The sequence below is a fragment of the Vicia villosa genome, unplaced genomic scaffold (genome assembly GCF_029867415.1).
Source record: "Vicia villosa cultivar HV-30 ecotype Madison, WI unplaced genomic scaffold, Vvil1.0 ctg.000282F_1_1, whole genome shotgun sequence".
Classification (NCBI taxonomy): Eukaryota; Viridiplantae; Streptophyta; class Magnoliopsida; order Fabales; family Fabaceae; genus Vicia; species Vicia villosa.
The window spans coordinates 145553-164664 of NW_026705120.1; the positions used below are offsets into that span (position 1 = coordinate 145553).

Here is a 19112-nt window from a genome sequence, read left to right on the forward strand (position 1 = left end):
TATATCAAGCTTCGTCCAATAGAAGATTCAAGACTCTAGTGAAATGCTTTTATAATTGGTACATCCGACAAAGGAACTTGAAAGCTTTAAAGTGTGAAAGAGAGAAAGTGTGAAAGCTCGCTTAATTGTGTCCAAGTGATAAATATACTATAAAGATATAAGAGCATTTCTAGACGTATTATGGATAAATCACACACACCCTAAAATGCATTTTTCAACCGCTCTTTTTTAATTAATATCACCAAAACAAAATTTGGAGCCTAGCTAGTTGATTATGAAGTTGTTCAATTGATCAGAAGACTTTTTCCAACTGTCTGATTGATTACATAATTTTCCTAGTCGGTTAGATAAAGGATAGTTGAGATTATAATTGATTGTAATATTCTCTTAATGATTGGTAATGACTATCTATCTAAATATTCCATTTTGGATACAAGGAACAATTATTTGAACTCCATAATCGATTAGGTCAATGAATTGACCCATGGATTGTTTCCAAAATTACACCATATCGTAAACTATAAATAGAGATATTCTCTACCATTTCAAACATAATTTTTCTTTCTCTAAATTTCTCAAAATAATTTTTACAATGATTGTAAGTACCGCATAATTTTTACACATATCGAGGACCGTGATTGTAAGTACCGCATATACAACGACACGCTACATAACAACGCCTAGCCTCGTGTGGTTATATATCTTTCCCAACGGTTGTTAAATGGGTTTTCCGTAGTAGTTGTACAAAAGTACTTTTCGTGCGACACTGATCAGCCACCATTTCTACTTAATTTCTGTCATGTATTAGATCCAAATCCATCAATTCGGTAACACTCTAAGTTAGTTTTTTATGTTTTGCTCGCTTATATCGTGTGTGTTTGATTTTGGTAGCATTATGTTTTCTTTAATTTATTTAGATTATTTTGATGTTCCTTTTTTTGTGAGTGTGCATGTTTCAGATTGGGTGAAAGTCTAAGACAAGATGCAAGGATGAATGAAGAGGACAAAGTGAAAATATGAAAAGTTGAAGTTTTTGAAGTCCAACACGGCCCGTGCTTCTCAACATGGCCCGTGTCAGAAGAATGACACTTCTCCATACAAAAAACAAGGGCCTGACACGGGGGGCCGTGTTGCCTGGCACGGCCGGTGTTGCCGAGAGCGAGAAATCTTCTAATTTTAGGGCTTTTCATTAAATTTCCAGTTTGGGGGCACTTTAGACATTCCACTTGACTGAGATTTGTACTGAGGCTATTTATGTTAGTTTTGGAGTTGTTTTGGGGAACTTTTTGGGAAATAGACGATAGAATTTACGAGGAAGAGAGATAGCTTCATCAAAGTCGCCAATATTATTGAGTAATGTCTAGAATCTTTTCGATGTTTTTCTTGAATATTATGAGAGGCTAAACCCCCCAATGCTAGGGGATGGTCCTGATTTGGTTATTGTAATGACTCTGAATTTTTGATTTCATCAATACACTGCTTGCTATTATTCAGTTAAATTATGCACTACGCCTAATGTTTTCTTTATCGGCCAAATAAAGATTAATCTATGGCTAACAGGTACATGACTGTAGTTGTTAGGGTTTGTGCATAATATGATCATAGTAGATATCACCTAGGACTGGGGATACCCTATAATCACATGTTAAATCTTGATAAAATAAATGATTGGTTTCATCTTATGTCTCTAAGGACTTAGGTATTAGGTTGAATGACCAAAGGTTTTCCACTAAGGACTTGGGGAAAAACATCCTAAAGATTAGGTACTTGGATACTATGAACTTGTTGAAGAGATCAGAATTCAGGGTTGTTGCAAGACAAATCAACCACTATTCCTAGCATGTCTTTTACATCAAAAAGAACCATCTTTATTATCCCGATTTTATTTATGTGTACGGATTTATTCCATATTCCACAAACTATTGTTTTTGTTCAATCGATACTTAGGGTTAAACCCATTATAACTAAATCGGTGAAAATAGTACACTTGCTATTTTTCCGATCAGACACCTTTTTACCAGACTCAGAACCTACAAGGCAAAAGCCACACACTAGAAAGAAAACTATTAGTGTATATAATTGTTCCTTAAGACAACATCTAAAGTTATCATCAAAACCTAGGGCCAGATACAAAACCAATCTTGTTATTACAATGAGAAGTGGTAAGAAATAAAGCTAGACTTGTAGCTCAAGGCTACAGTTAGTAAGAAGGTATGGATTTCTCTGAAACCTTTGCACTTGTTGCAAGGTTAGAGGCAATCATACTACTCATTTCCTATGCTACTAATCATAATACTATCTTATATCAAATGGATGTTAAGAGTTCATTTCTAAATGGCGTGATTTCTTAAGAAGTGTATGTCAAACAACCTCATGCATTTGAGGAATCTGCCCACCCATAATTTGTGTTGAAACTAAATAAATCACTCTATGGACTCAAACAAGCCCCTAGAGCTTGGTATGAGAGACTGGGCAATTTTTTGTTAGAAAAATGGTTTAAAAAAGGTCAAGTAGACACTATATTATTTATAAAGACACTGAGGAATGAAATCTTAATTGTTCAAGTATATGTAGATGATATCATTTTTGGTTCTACTAATGCTGCTCTTTGCAAGAAATTTTATTAGACTATGCAAGCTGAATTTGAGATGAGCATGATGAGAGAATTGAACTTCTTCCTTGAAATTCAAATAAATCAGTGCAGAGATGGAGTGTGTGTTCATCGGACCAAATACACAAAGGAATTTTTGGAGAAGTTTAAGCTGAATGACTGCAAAATCATGAAAACTCCTATGCATCCAACCTACAATCTGAATAAAGATGAAAGCAGCATCAAAGTTTGTCAAAAGATGTACAAAGGTATGATTGGATCCTTGCTTTACTTGAGAGCTTATAGATTTGATATTTTATATAGTGTTTTTCTGTGTGCAAGGTTTTGGTTAGATCCTAGAGAGACTCACTTACCCGCTGTTAAGAGGATTTTTAGACATCTGAAGGAAACAAATAATCTAGGATTTCATTATAAGAAATCACTAGATTATAAACTAGTTAGATTCTGTGATGCTGACTATGTTGAGGATAAAATTGAAAGAAAATCCACTAGTGGGGACTGTCAATTCATGGGTGAAAATCTTATATCATGGGCTAGTAAAAGACATGCAACTATTGCTTTGTCCACAACAGAAGATGAATACATCTTAGATGCTAGTTGTTGCACACAACTCATCTGAATGCAATATCAGTTGGAAGATTATCTAATTTGTGGAAGTAGTATTCCCATATTTTATGATAATACTGCTGCTATCTGTCTGACAAAGAATCATGTTCAACATTTCAAAACCAAGTTGATTGAAATTAAACATCATTTTTATTAGAGATCATGTGTTAGAAGGGTGTAATAAATATACATTTCATTGATACTGATCATCAATGGGCTGATATATTTACCGAGCCTCTTACTATTGAAAGATTGGATTTTATCAAAAAGAAATCTGAATATGCATTTTGTTAAAGAATAATGTTAGTTTCTGAATGAAGGATCAGAGTCTGATGATGATCAAAAGCTACTGTGATTAGAAGCTCTAAACTAGCTTCTAATGAATTAATGGACTCTGAAACATCTCAGCTAAGATGCTAAGAATTTGATTATTTGTCTCTGATAGCATATAAGTGAATTTTTTTGTATTTGTGTATCCTCTATCCACTTATGTGTCACTATATGAAAAGTCCTCTGACTGTTCTGGTGTTTTATTTGTTAGATTTTTTTATCTTTCTGGTTTTTCTATTTTGCTTATACTCTGAGCTATATTAATATTGGGGATTATTATATCATCTGGTAAAATAAAATCTTGTCTTGCTACCCTTAAAGTCATTTTTTAAATGTTTTTTAAGCGTTTTTACTTTTCTCAAAAACTGACTAAAATGGTTGAACACTACTCTGAGATTTCTCTATTAGTGGTTAATTCAAAGGAATTAGTAAAAAGATATTAACATGCAAAAATGACTAGTTTTTATTGATTTAAATTGATTACAAGACTCATAATCATCATCAATAGTCAACAAATGCATTACAACAAGGAGCCAACATTCTTCAATCATTTCAACCTCGTGCAATGAGGAAGTTCCCTCAATCAACATCCAACTCCTCACCATCATCTAAATCAAAATATACTTGATGAACTGAATCCTTTATCTTTTTGGGTTTCTTCTTTCGTTTCACTGGAGTTCTTCTTAGCCTTGATACTCTAGTGGATGTGTTTACACCTTCAGAAGATTTAATTCTTTCATCTTTCTGAGAGGTGTCTCTCTTAGAAGATGTGGTCTCCTCGACCTTGATGATTTCTTTGGAAATGCTAATCCTGGAGTTTACAGTTGATTTGTTCATTTTGCTAGTAATTAGAAGAGGTTAATGAAGGAATGTGAACTGGCTTGAAACAATATTTGGATTATATAGAGAATTTTGATTGAAGCTTAATATGTTTTGAATGTTGTGCATCAATGGTATTGAAGAATGCTACTCTCTAATTATACAAGCTAATGTTCCCAACTTTGTCTGTTGTTGTTCTCCATACATGCTCAGCTAAAAAGATAAGGATTGACCATTTAAAGAATTGGAGAAATGTTCTCAACCAGTATTTCCCTTTTCAAAATCTTTAAAACTTGTGCTTTTTATTCAAGTTTTTTTTTGGATAGCAAAGACTGATTTTGATAATTTTATCCAGATTTAATACAATCCTAAATGTCTTTGTCTGTATATCTATTTCTACTTGTTTCTTTTTTTGTTGATGACAAAATGGGGAGTAGGATAATGAGTATTTAAGCATTTGAATCTGAAGATTACGTTTATGCTTAAATTATGAAGAATTGATTATTGTGCTTTAAAGACAAATTTAATTAACCTAGATAGGACTTAGGGGGATCTTACAAAGCTCACCCTTAGGAATATCATACTCAGAGGGAGTTTACAAACCTCAGACCCTGAAGTTAACTTGTTAACTAAATCAACAACCAATATTCTTAAATACTTGTGTTTGTCATCATCAAAAAATGGGAGATTGTTGGAAAAAAATTGGTGTGAACCATATCCCTTGGATTTTGATGATAACAAATTATTTAAAGAACAAACGGGTAGACTAATGTGTGTTCAAGTGTGTGGGTACAAAGATTAATATAGTGATTGAAAGTCAATTCTAATATTGCACTGAACATTTAAAGAGAAGCTTAAAGATGTAGATTCTAAAGATCAGACTTTAAAGAGCCAGCCTCTAAAGAAGTCAACTTTTGAAGATCAAAGTCTGAAAAAGGTCATCATCTGAAGATCAGAACCTAAAGACCTTATACTCTGCTCAATTCAACCTGTGGAGACCCAGAGACTGAAAGATCAGAAGCTAAGATGCAGAATTAAAAGGATTAGAAACTAAATACAGTCAAAGCTCAAGAACCAAGGAGTTTCTAACAAGCCGCTATCTGACTCAGAGGTTAATTTGTCTTCTTCTTTTCACGTGAAGACTTAGCATAAAATTACAAAAGTCTGAAGAATTGCAATTGATAATTCCTTTTGTAGAAAAGAATTTCAAAATACATTCAACAATATTAACCATATTAGGAAGCTTTGCAACAGATATGATATTGCTTCTCTCAAAGGCTCATTTGTGCAAGAAGTTCTCTCCAACGTCTCTTTGCTGATTCTCTATAAATGAAGTTGAATACTTGAAGAAAAATACATAACATTCCGCCTTGACAAACAAAGAGAAGTAACTCTATCAAAGCAAATAGCACATGTTTAACTTAGGATTTCTTAACTCTTGTATATTCTAAAAACTACTAAGTCTTAGAATCTGACTGTGTTGTATTATGTCTACACCTTTGATTGTATATCAACTGTAGTTTATCACATTCTATTAATTAGCCAGACGTTTCTTGCTTGTGTCCTTGAGCATTTAGAAGTCTCTTGCTTATGTGTTTGAGCATTGAAGTCTATTGCTCGTGTACTTGAGCAGTTGGAAGTCTCTTGCATGTGTGTTTGAGCATTGAAATCCCCTAGTGTGTGTTGGGCAATTGAAAGTCTCTTGCTTGTGTGCTTGAGCAATTTATAATTAGATTTGGTTATAGTGGAAATCCCTTGGAAGTGCAAGGGGACTGAACTTTTCCTGATTTGTAGGAGGAATCAGGAGAATTGCTTGTGTGTTTGCTTGCTCTATTCTTTATTTGTGATAAACTTTAATCCACTGCTAATCATCATACTCTGACTTAGATTCTATCCTTGTGATCAGAATTTGATAAGAGATTTACAAGAGAAAAAGAAGAAAAGGTTAACACAATTCACCCCCTTTTTGTATTTTTTTCACCTTCACAATATAATTGATTATACCCCTAGAAATACTTCTACTTGAAGGTAGAAGTTATACCTTTTGAATTTAAACCTGATTTTTATATTGGAATCAACTCAATTTTTGCAGAAAGTTATTTAAACAAAAATAATTTTATATTCAACCCACTTTTAATCAGAATCAACTCATTTTAAAAATATTTTTCTCATGTGATAATCCAATGTTTGCTTAGTATGTATGTGCTGGGCTTTTTGAAACTTAAGTTATTGGTAACTCAATATCAAAATGGATGCCACAAACCAGTAGCGGAGCCATAAATTTTACGAAGCCTGGGCAAAAATTTTACACATTATTTTTATTAATTTTATATCCTGTTTCTACTAATTTTGCCTTTGATTTTATCTAAAAAAATTGTCTTTGATTTTGTCCAAAAATTTCACACACTATTTTTACTAATTTTGCCCTTAATTTTATCTAAAAGTTACTAATTTTGCCCCTGATTTTGTCTAAAAATCGACTATTAAATAAGGGGAGTATACAACAAAAAGAGAGGTTGAGCCTGGACGCGTGCTCGGGCTCGCTGGCTGCCCATGCCACAAACCAATAAAAAAAAAAGTATAATTTGTTAATTCAAATTAACTACTTTTGCGCCAAAACATTCACAAATATTTTTAATAGAAATTGATAAATAAGGGTAACGGTGCAAATATTTAATGGCATAAAGCTTTGATAAAAATATAAAAACCTAATTTATTTAATGACATAAACACTACCTTGATAAAAGTATAAAAACCTAATTAATTAGCTTGTTACAGACGTCTCATTTAAAAGACATCAAGATGTATTTGGTCTCATCAAAATAGCTATTGGAGAAATAAATTTGACAAAAATGTACAAATGTGGCCGTTGAACATGAGGCTGGATTGAGGCTTCCATTGTGGCACGACTCATCATATGCATGTCAGCATGTGGGTTGGGGCCCTCAAGCCAGTAACACACCCATGTTAGTCACTGCAGGTCATAATTACAGGTTTCACTTTCACCTATTCTTATGCTAAAAAAATAACACTAGACATTTGTACATATAATTATAAGTTCAATTGCTGAATTCATGAAATAGAATTCGTGACATTCTACTTATCACTAGATCACTAAAAAAATTCTTTAAACTTTGATTTTAAGAGTGTAGTTGATGTGTTGCTTGCTTGTTTCTTCCAATGCAATCCCAATTTCGTGTAAAATCTGCCAAAGTTATATTCCATCTCTTTCTTCCTAACTAAAAATTATCGATGAAAACTTAAACTTGTGGACCCTTTTATTTGCCATGAAGTGGACCTTACCCTATATTTAGGGTTAGGCAAATGATCCATAATGTGCCCACAATTTTTCTCCTTGTTAAGCCACGTGTACACAAACCTCATTCCAAATTTGCAATAAACATCATCCTTACCTTAACTAAACGTTACCTTCCCCTTAATTGATTTTTTTTTTAAAAGTAAGACAGTTAAATTTTACTATAAATAGAAATGTTGTGTTTAGGTGGATATCTTAATGAAATCTAACAAGAAACGTTGGATGAGAATAAAAATGAATGAAGGGAAAGGATTACATTTATGGTTGAGTGGAGGAGTGGGGGGAGGATTTGGTGCTGAGAATAAGTGCTTCTTTAATTAAGCTGTTTTTGATTAGGTGGGATCAGGTGCAATAATTTCTTCCCTACCCTGAATTCATGTCACTTATCAATACTATACTATCTCACTTCAATAATACATGAAAGGAGACAACAAAGTAGTTGTCCTTCTTTCATTTCCTAACATAAATATCTATGTCATGTTTTCCTATGGAATCTTGTCTATCAAACTTACAACCACAAAACACTTCAACACAACCACATCTTATCTGCCACAAGAATTCTGAGTTTTGCTATTGAAAATAGTTCTAATCGACCTCAAGTTCGCTACACTGTTTTTTTTTTTTTTTACGAGGTATAGTCCGTTTTGGATCAGAATCCACAATGGCTGCCCGCCTTCACCGTCTATTGCTCGACGCGGATTCAACCTCAACATCAACAAGTGACATGAATAGGCCAAGAGAGTCATTCACAGCCACAGGTGATTCGAATTTTGACACCAACATGGTGTTTATCTTAGCAGCTTTACTTTGTGCACTTATTTTTGCATTAGGCCTTAACTCAATTGTGAGGTGTGCTCTAAGATGTAGTCACAGATATGCTTTCGAGACACCGGATGAAACAATTGCTCGTTTAGCTTCAAAGGGTTTGAAGAAGAGTGCGTTGCGTAAGATCCCTATAACTGTTTATGGTTCAGGAGGTAGTGCTAATTCTAGTACTAGTTTTGCAGCTACTGAATGTCCAATTTGTCTTGGGGAGTTTGTGGATGGAGAGAAAGTTAGAGTGTTGCCAAAATGTAACCATGGATTTCATGTAAGGTGTATAGATAAATGGCTGCTTTCACACTCCTCTTGTCCTACTTGTAGACAGTCTTTGATTGAGTATCCAAATCCAAGTAGTTCTTCTGAAGGTTCATCTGTAGTTGTGAATGTTGTTCCTGTGGCTGCAGGAACCACAAACCAACGGCTTTAACTCAACGTCCATGGTCGCATTGGCTTGATATTGCGTAGAATCACGATTAAATGTAATAGGCTTAATTGCGGTTTGTTGCAGTTGCAGAGATATCAATAACCTAGATTGTGTTCATAGACTTTTTTTCGGAACCTCGGTTTGTAGCCTTGAAGGTATAACATAAAATCTTTTGAATGTTTGTTGTCTGTAAATAGATTGGAAAGATACTTTTGAATGTCTAGATGAAACTTGGTTAAATTTCAGAACTAATTAAGTAGTAAATTGTGTACTAAACTTTTTTTTTCCCGTTGTTGTCTTAAAATTTTGATATATTGTCGTAAATATATTATCTGATATGAGACTCTTAACATGTCGCGGTGACACCAGTTAAAACTGAGACTCTTAACATGTCGCGGTGACACCAGTTAAAACTACGTAACACTTTTCTTTATTCTTGGTGGCACCAGTTAAAACTTTGAAACACTTTTCTTTATTCTTTCATATATTTTCTCTTGTCAATTAAGCAAAAGCTAAATTCAGATGCTTTCTTGAAGGGAAATATGAGTACAAGAGCGTATAAAACACCAAGTAGTCATGATTGTTACTTTGTTCTCACATAATGGAATCTCAATGTTTCTTCATGTGCTGTAGCTAATATATCCTTTGTGGGTTCCTTAGGCCCCACAGTCTAGGGGAAAGTTCAATCCAGCACTACCTGTGATTGTGAATATGAACCAAGTATTGAGAATTGAGGAGAGCCTGCAGCTTGTTGAGTTTGACATTTTTTTAGGCATTATTCCAAATGGACCACTGATTACCAATGTTGCATATTTTCTTCTTTTATTTTGCTTTTGTTTGTTTTTTTTATTCATAATCACCACTACAGAAAAACTAAGCATGTGAAGAGAGGTATGAGAATGTGGGCTAGGGTAGCTGGCATGTGAACAAATATGAAGTTTGAACTTTGAAATGTGGATAATAGGACATACAAAGAAAACAAATACATAACATGGTTTGAAGTTTTTCATCTTTAGCTTTTTGCCTTTTAGGACTATATTTTAACGGTTAAATGACCCTGTTGAGCTAATATTAGGTTTGTACCCTTATAATGAAGCATATATTGTGTGAATTCATTAGAATACTCGAGAGAAATCATTTTCAATATTGTTTGGCAGTTATTCTTATTCCTAAAAGTTGATTTTAGAAAGGGAACTCAAAAATAGGTTGATTATCAATTACTATTTATCATTCTATGTCATTGAATTATTTTAGTAAATGATATGTTTGGATACTATTAAGACCCAACGAATTTGTAGGCCCAATCTAGTAAAGAGCATTTCATTTATTAACGCATAGGTGGACATTCACTTATGGACACCGTATACGAGCACCGCCTCCACCCTTATTTCGAGTGTTGCACTCCACGCCAACGATTCTAATCGTCTCTTCTATATAAGCATGATTGATTTGAGCATTAGAGCGTTGGACTGTTAACATTTCCAATCTTTAAGACCAGAATTGTCACATGACTTTCAATAGTCACAAGCTTTATTAGGAGTGCCAAAAGTAAACAAATTAATGTTGACATTCCCTTATGTCAACTATTGAAGAATTACTTGACGAACTTGGTAATGCATCTTGGTTCTCTAAACTCGATCTTCGCCAAGGATTTCATCATATTCAAATGCATCCACCTGACATACCAAAGACAACATAACTCATCAAGGACACTACGAATTTTACGTCATGCCTTTCGGCCTCTGCAACGCACCTTCCACCTTCCAAGCAGCGATGAGCCGATGAACGCTCTTCTCCAACCATTTCTGCGTAAATTTGTCATCGTGTTCTTCGACGATATTCTCGTCTATAGCCAATCTCTTGAAGATCATCTCCAGCACCTTGAACGTGTTTTCACCACTCTCCTACAAGGCGAATATTTCCTGAAGCAGTCAAAGTGCTTATTGGCTCAACGCAGTTTGAATTATTTGGGCCATATTGTCTCTGCTGAAGGTGTTAATCCAAAACCCTAAAAAAATCCAAGCCATCCTTGACTGACCTGAAGGATAGAAAAACACTTAGAAAGGGGGGGGGGGGGGGTGAATAAGTGTGACTTTAAAAACTCTTAAGATAAAAATAATTGCACAATGATTTTTATCCTGGTTCGTTGTTAATGAAACTACTCCAGTCCACCCCCTTAGAGTGATTTACCTCACCTGAGGATTTAATCCACTAATCAACCTTGATTACAATGGTTTTCCACTTAGATACCCTCTAAGTCTTCTAGAGTATTCTGATCACAACCTGATCACTCTAGGAACCTTTTACAAATTAATGTAAACAAATTCTTATAAGAGTATTACAATACTTCTTAATAAGCTATAATCACAACTGTGATATTTCTCTTAAGTTCTAAGCTTAAATCTCACTAAGATATTACAATGAAGTGAGGTTGAAGATGAAGTTTGAGAGCTTTTTGAATTTGAAAGTGTTTCTGTATTTTTGTGCAAAGAGTTCGTATTCAGCTTCTCATCAGAACTTCTATTTATAGGCGTTTTGAGAAGATGACCGTTGGGAGCATTTAATGCGTTGCGTGATCCGTACAGCATTGCATTTAATGTTTCACTCTTTTATCAACTACCTCGAGCCTTGCTTTTCCTGCTTTAACTGACTTTGCCTTTAATAGCTTCTAACGTTCCTTTTGTCAGTTAGCGTAGCCTGCCATCTTGTACTTGCTTCTGATCTGATGTTTGTTGATACAACGTTTGAATTTATCAGAGTCAAACAGCTTGGTGCAGAGCATCTTCTTGTCTTCTGACTTTGAAGTGCTTCTAGCGTGATACCATAAGAACTTCAGTGCTTCTGATCTCAAGTTCTTCTGATGCTTTAATAGACCATGTTCTGATTTTGCTTGACCATCTTCTGATGTCTTGCTAGAGCATGTTCTGATGTTGCATACTTGAACCTTCTGAGTCAGTGCTTCTTGCGCTGAATTGTGCATACTCTTTATATATTTCCTGAAATGGAAAATGCATAGGATTAGAGTACCACATTGTCTTAAGCAAAATTCATATATATTGTTATCATCAAAACTAAGAATATTGATCAGAACAATTCTTGTTCTAACATGACCAACCCCTTAAAAAATCACTGCATTAAGAGGATTCTTGGGACTTACCGAATTCTATCGCAAAGTCGTTCAGGGTTATGCATCAATAGCTACACCACTCACATCTCTACTTCGCAAAGATGCTTTCAAGTGGTCTCCTGAAGCCACCATCGCGTTTAAAGCTCTTAAAATGGCCATAACCTCTGCACCTACCTTAGCCCTTCCAGACTTCACACAACCTTCTACCTTGAAACTGATGCTTCTGGTCTTGTTATGGGCGCAGTTTTAATGCCAAACTCCCACCCAATTGCTTATTTTAGCAAACCCTTTTGTCCCGGACTTCAAAGGTCTTCTACATATATATGTGAACTCCATGCTATCACTGCTGCGGTTAAAAAATGGAGACAATACCTGCTTGGTCATCGCTTTACAATTTACACTGACCGCCAAAGCCTTAAAGAACTTCTCACACAAACCATACAAAAACCTGAGCAACAAATATATTTATCCAAACTCATGGGATATGATTACCAGATATAGTACAAGACACGGAAATCCAACATCGTCGCCGACGCCCTTTCTCGCATTCTAGACACAATCTCAAGTACGCATCTTTTTCTTTCTATGCCTAATTTTATATTTTTAGAGCAACTCAAACTAGCATTGACTTCTAGCACCCAATTCACCTCTCTATACAATCAAATTTCCCATACACCATCCCAATTCCCCAACCACAAAATACACCTAGGCCTCATCCTGTTCAATAATCGTATTTGGTTGGATCACTCATTTTCCTTTTGTAACACACTCTTGGAAGAATTCCATAGCTCACCTATGGCGGGTCACATGGGATTTGCCAAAACTTTAGCATGATTGAAAGCTAATTTTTAGTGGGAAGGCGTGATAGACCAAGTACATCAATTCATCAAAACTTGTACCATCTGCCAACAAGTGAAATATGAAACAAAGAAACCCGCAGGTCTACTACAACCTCTTCCAATTCCTCAGGCCATTTGGGAAGATCTTTCCCTTGACTTTATCACAAGCTTACCACTTTCTAAAGGACACACTACAATTTTAGTGGTAGTATATCGTCTTTCTAAAGGAGTGCATTTGGCTGCCTTACTTCCTAACTTTACTGCCCACAAAGTTGCGATCATCTTCTTTGAAACTGTGTGCAAATTACATGGAATTCCTAGGAGTCTCTTATCTGACTGTGACCCATTATTCATCAGCAAATTTCGGCGTGAACTATTCTTACTTTGTGGAACCAAGTTACGCATGAGCACCGCCTATCACCCGGAAATCGATGCCTAAACTGAGGTTTTCAACAGAGTTCTTGAGCAATACCTCGGATCATTTGTGCACCACAAACCATCTCAATGGTCCAACTACCTTTCTTTGGCTGAATGGTCCCATAACACTTCTGTACACTCTACCACTACTCTCACCCCATATCAAATCACTTATGTCAAAGAACCCCCATGTAATACGGTGGGAGAACTGACTTTTTGAAATGTTGCGGATAGCAAGAGTCGCCACCGACTTTTATTTTATCCAATTAGAAAAGGCAAAAAGAACAGGAAAGACCTTTTTGAAAGAGATTGAGTTCGGGGGTAGGTTATACAAAGGGAAGGTGTAAGCACCCTTTGTATCCATGGTTATCCATGGGCTCTTAATTGCTTAGCTCACTTGTTTATTTGAATTGTTTGAAATGAGTGTAGTGTGTGCTTAGAAAAGCAGTTTGGAAAAGGACTTTAACTTTGTAAGTAAAGTGTAGCCTTTTGAAATTGTTTTGAAAAGAGGTGTATGAAGTAATTTGAGTTTGTTTGAATTGAGCAAGCAATTAAGAACTACCTACCCTAAGTTTAATATCTTTCTTGTTCTTTTCCTTTCGTTAAGGGAAAGAGACTATCCATACCATTAGTTAGTGGAAAGTCCTTTCATTGGATGTAAAGGGACATCGAGGGTCATCGTATTGCCATAGGGTTATCCATACCATAAGGAGGGTAGGGTAGGGCTATCCATACCATAAGGAGGGTAGAATAGTCATAAAGGGAACAAGTAAGGATACCTTAGCATTCGAAGGGACTATCATCATTTAATCGAGGGACAAGATCATTTATATCGTAGGCAACGTCGAAAGGACTATGATCTTTTGATGATTTTGAATCGAAGGCAACGGGCTAAGGTATCCCTACGCTCGAGGGACTTGACTATTTTATTCGAAAGGCAATAGAAGAGAGGGTTACCCTAAAGGTGGGTGTGTGCAGCAATCATGTGTGTTATGTTCAGATATATTATCTTGAATTAAGTTAGCTAGCGTTTGATTAAGTTATCTTGCCATACACGCCCTAATTAGCATACATCTAAGTAGTTAATATCAGTAGGAAAATAAAGTGCGGAAAAGTAAACCTAAACGATTACAAGGCTTCGGGACTAGGGGATACATAACCAAAAACGGGGAGTGCGGAAATTAAAGTGCAAGAAAATAAAAATCCTAATTACTATTACATCAAAAAAAATTGGCAAGCTATACACCTTCTAGAATTTAAATGAATAATTAAATAAATAATTAAATGAATAAAAATTACCACACATGCGACAATCATAAAGTATGAGATGAGAAGAGAATCGAGAAAAAACTAAGGTTTAAAAGGTAGAAGCCCAACTAATTTTAATTAATCCAAATTAAAAGTCTAAGTTAATTTAAATTAATTAAACCCTAATTACTTATTGGCTAAAAAACTTAATTAACTAATTAATTGAATTAATTATCTTGTCTAAAAGACCTAATTAATCTAATTATTGGCTAGAAAACCTAATTGACTAATTAATTAGATATTAAACTAATTAAAACCTAAGTATAATTTTTTGTATTATTAATGGTTGATTTTAGTTAGTGTGGTATGATAAAAAAAAAGGAAAAAGGTTAATAAGAACAAACTTAAAAAGAAAGGGTAAAAAAAAGCAAAAAACAAAAAGGCCTCGGGGGTTGCATCCGGAAATAGAGGGTATGGTCAGAAAAAGTCCAATAGCCCACAAAGCCTAGCACCTTTGATCCAGTATGGCGTGCTCTTGAAGGAACATGGTGGAGCAGCATTCGCCTGGCCTTTTAGATCAGGATCGGAGGAGATCCAACGTCACAGAGTTGAGAAGGTACCATGAGCGTAAATTGACTTGATACACTGAATCTGTGAACAAGAAATAGCAATGAATTGAAAAAAAACAAAAGTGCAAGGAGAAGGGCTCGAACCCATGTCTTACTAATCACAATCCCACTCTCCAACCAACTCAATCCACGCTGCTATGCTGATAACAATATCATCACCAATTAAAAAAAATATTAAAACGAAACCTTAATTTGAATTTTCAAAATAATAAAATGTGGGCCCCAGTATCCTTAAAACAAACGAATCAGAACGCCCCGAATTGCCACGAAGCTTTGACTGGGCACTGAAAAATTCAAACCACCACCGGCGGTGGCCTTCCCCTTCTTCTCCGGCGGTCACCAAACGTGAAACCTGCGAAAATAGTCAAAAGCAAAAAAGAAAACAACACAGTCCCACCAAATTGGCCATTCCAAGTTCAATGGTGCAGTTATCTCGCCTTGAAAATGTCTGTAGCCCTCACCGAGCTTTTGCCCTAACAATGGAAAAGGTGATCCCTCACGTTCAAGCTTGCATACTAACGTTCCAACCTGTTCTAATGGCCCTCTTGAACATAACCATATACCTCAAACATGTTAATGATGCATGGATAAGTAGACTCGAGTTTTTGAAATTCTTACCAAACGGTATCTTTGAAAGGGATGGTTCTGGGCACTTCCAGGCTTGAGCGACGATTGGAATCAACTCTTGTGACCTTCAGGAGGATGATTGAATGGTCAGGATCGATTAAAACAGGCAGGATGTCTGAACACAAATTGCCTCTCTTCTTTGAATATTTTGCAGCTTTTGAAACCTTAACTTCCTCTCCAATTTTCGTTCTGCCCTTAGTCTGTTTGTATCAAGTATATATAGGTCTTGAAGTTTAGGTCAACAAAAGAAAAAGAAATCCATGATTGAATGAGTTAGATCTTTGATTGAAAATTTACACCAAAACTTTCTATCTTGAGTCCATTCTATTTTTAATCCCTTTTTCCATGTACTTTTGATTCAAAAAGATTGATATTGGATTAATTGGATGCGTTATATAATCTCATTTCATTTAATCATGGTTTATTTTGATTTAATTTGATTTTAAATGAATAAAATCAAAATAAAATAAGATAAAACCATAAAATAATTGGAAATTGATTCATGGACTCCTTATAAACCCAATATCACGTGGATGACTCAAAACACTAAGCCCAATACTCAAAAGTATGAAAATTGTCAATTAGGTTTTCAAGTATTTCTCAAACTCAACTTGCATCAAACGTAACTGTGTCAATTTTGATCACATGAAGATGTTATAAGACTTTTTAGAAATCTTATAGTGTCCTCTAATCTCTCATTTTGGTTTCATCTCAATTGAGTCTTCCATGTTGATGTACTACTATTTACGAAAAAGTGTCTTTTGTTGACTTTTGAAATGACTTGCAATGTTTTGGCTCATATCTTCAAAATGAAGCATTTTTGGCCTTGCTCTATGAGACACAGAGTTGTAGAGAATTAAATTTCCTTCATAATGAGCTTTGGCTGGAAAATTTCTGATGAACCATGTGAAAGTTATTGCTGGTCAAAGTTCAGTTAACTTTTAGTTCAAAAACCCTAAATTAGAAACTTTTAGTTTTGTTGATTTCTGAACCTTTCTTGATGAATCTTTATCAATCCTTGATCAAATGATGACTTTGACCTCATATGCTTGATGTTGACCAAAAATCAGGAGTTTTGACTATAAGTTGACCATAGTTTACTTTTAGGTTAAACTAGTTAACTGTTGATCATCTGGGCATTTGACTGAGCAATCTTGTACTCTGAGGCTTGAAACTTGGTATGAGAATACTTTGATTCACCTGGGATACCATGGAGTCCACTTGAGGTATCAGAAGTCCCATTTCCCTGAAAAGAAACAAAACCCTAGTTAGAGACTCGTTGCTTAGGAGAAAAATAGGTTCAATCCTTGTGTGGCCTTGAGCAGTTGGAGATCATATGAGTCTGAGGAGACTGCTTGAGCCAAAATATCTTGAAATATGGAGGGCAAATTTTGGGGTATGACACCCCATACATACCACAATACATACAAGGCCAATCTCCCCTTGAAGCTGTAGACTCCTTAATGAGTAACCGGTAACAGCTTATCACCAAACTACAGGCAAAAATCCTCAAATCACAAACTGCCATGAAAAATACAGCCGACAAACATCGAAGAGACATCACTTTTGAGGAAGGCTCTTATGTATATGTTCGCCTTCGTCCATATAGACAGAAGACAACTACCCCCACATCTTATACCAAACTTTCCAAATGGTTCTATGGACCCTTCATGATCCTTCAAAAAATTGGGAAAGTTGCCTATAAACTAGACCTGCCAACCAACTGCAAAATTCACCCAGTCTTCCATTGCTCACTTCTCAAATTACACCATGGTCCCATTCCTTCAATTACTACCATACCCCCCATTTCTGTTGACCACCACCCAATCATCACACCATTAGCCATATTGGACACAAAATTCGATTCTTCTACCACTCCTCCAACAAAAATGGTTTTGATACAGTGGTCGGGTTAATCACCAGAAGACACTAGTTGGGAGACTTGGGATACCCTCTGTTCTGATTATCACCTTAAGGACAAGGTGTCTTTTGAAGCACCAGAGGTTGTTAGCCCAATTACAGAAGCAAAATCCAACTCTGCCATGGAAACAGACCCATCAACAATTGCTCTCAACAGGCCAAAGAGAATCACCAAAAGACCCAAGAGACTTGAAGACTAAATCAGGATATTGTCACCTGCACAAGAAGACAAAGAAGGAAGAAGCTTCCAAAATTTGTTATGATTTATTAGTTGTACTAGATTTCCTCTATTAGTTGTACTAAATTTCCATTCCTAAGTTTAAGGGATTTCATCCTTATCGTACCAGAATAGTCAGTATTGTATGCCTATATATTGTACTCATTTCCATGAATGAAGGGTATCAGAAAACAATTATATTTGAGTTTTATCTCTTCTTAAGGAGGATTCTCTTGTCCTACTAATTCAAGGTATCATATCCCTAACAATTGTCCATTAAATTTATTGTATTGATGATTGGTTCAGAGAGGGAGTTGAGTTGTGAACATAGTCATTTTGACATCAATATATTTCGCATATGTGTAGGTGTTGTAAACAATGCATGACCTTTTAAGATTGTGCTTTGATCATGATTTTTTTTATGTCTTTAGTGTTATTAACGTTCATACATCTCTAAGAACATATCGTCGGCCAAAACCTAAATGTTCTTGTCCACAACTTAAAGAGTAGTCCTCAGATTTAGGTGGATTTGGATTTTGGAGTCATTACTTGACTACCCATTGACTAGTTGAAAAGTAGGCATACTATAGAATGTTTGAATTCTCGCTCAACCGAAAGACAAAGTCTTTCTAAAGTAAATCGGGAATAACACTGAAATCTATTTGAATGACCTTGTTACCAACACCCGGGGTGATATGTCTCATTCATATGACAATGCTGACCATTTTCAAACAGGTCAGAAATTTCAACATGCCTGGTCTTAACCATGCCAACATCATGTTCTATGCTATCTTGAACCAAAATTATTAGCAAAAATTTGAAACTGGCATTATTTGATATCCAAAGTTGAAATCATTACCAAAATTACTTGAACCAACATCATGTTTAGAATTACTTGTATAGGTCGAATAAATCAATTTATCTACTTAATCCCTAACTGTCATTAACTTTTTGATTTAGTCTCTAAACCTTATAAATATCATAAATAATCTTTAACTATATAAGTGTGAATTTAATCTTTAAAATATATGAAAAACTATCAATTTAAACCTTATTAATTTTATAACATAAATTAACATACTTTAAAAACTATTTATTATATTTATATATAGAGTGGAATTTATCCATTTCTAACTTCCTTAAAGAATAGAAATTTGGCA

At 35.1% G+C, this 19112-nt stretch overlaps 1 protein-coding gene across 1 annotated transcript; it reads left to right on the forward strand.

Moving 5' to 3' along the window:
- Nucleotides 1–7904: 7904 nt before the first annotated feature.
- LOC131626286 (RING-H2 finger protein ATL74-like) lies at nucleotides 7905–9931 on the forward strand. Its single transcript, XM_058897119.1, has one exon. It carries the CDS (start codon nucleotides 8344–8346, stop codon nucleotides 8929–8931), a length of 588 nt encoding a protein of 195 aa, XP_058753102.1. The 5' UTR covers nucleotides 7905–8343; the 3' UTR covers nucleotides 8932–9931.
- The last annotated feature ends 9181 nt before the right edge of the window (nucleotides 9932–19112 follow it).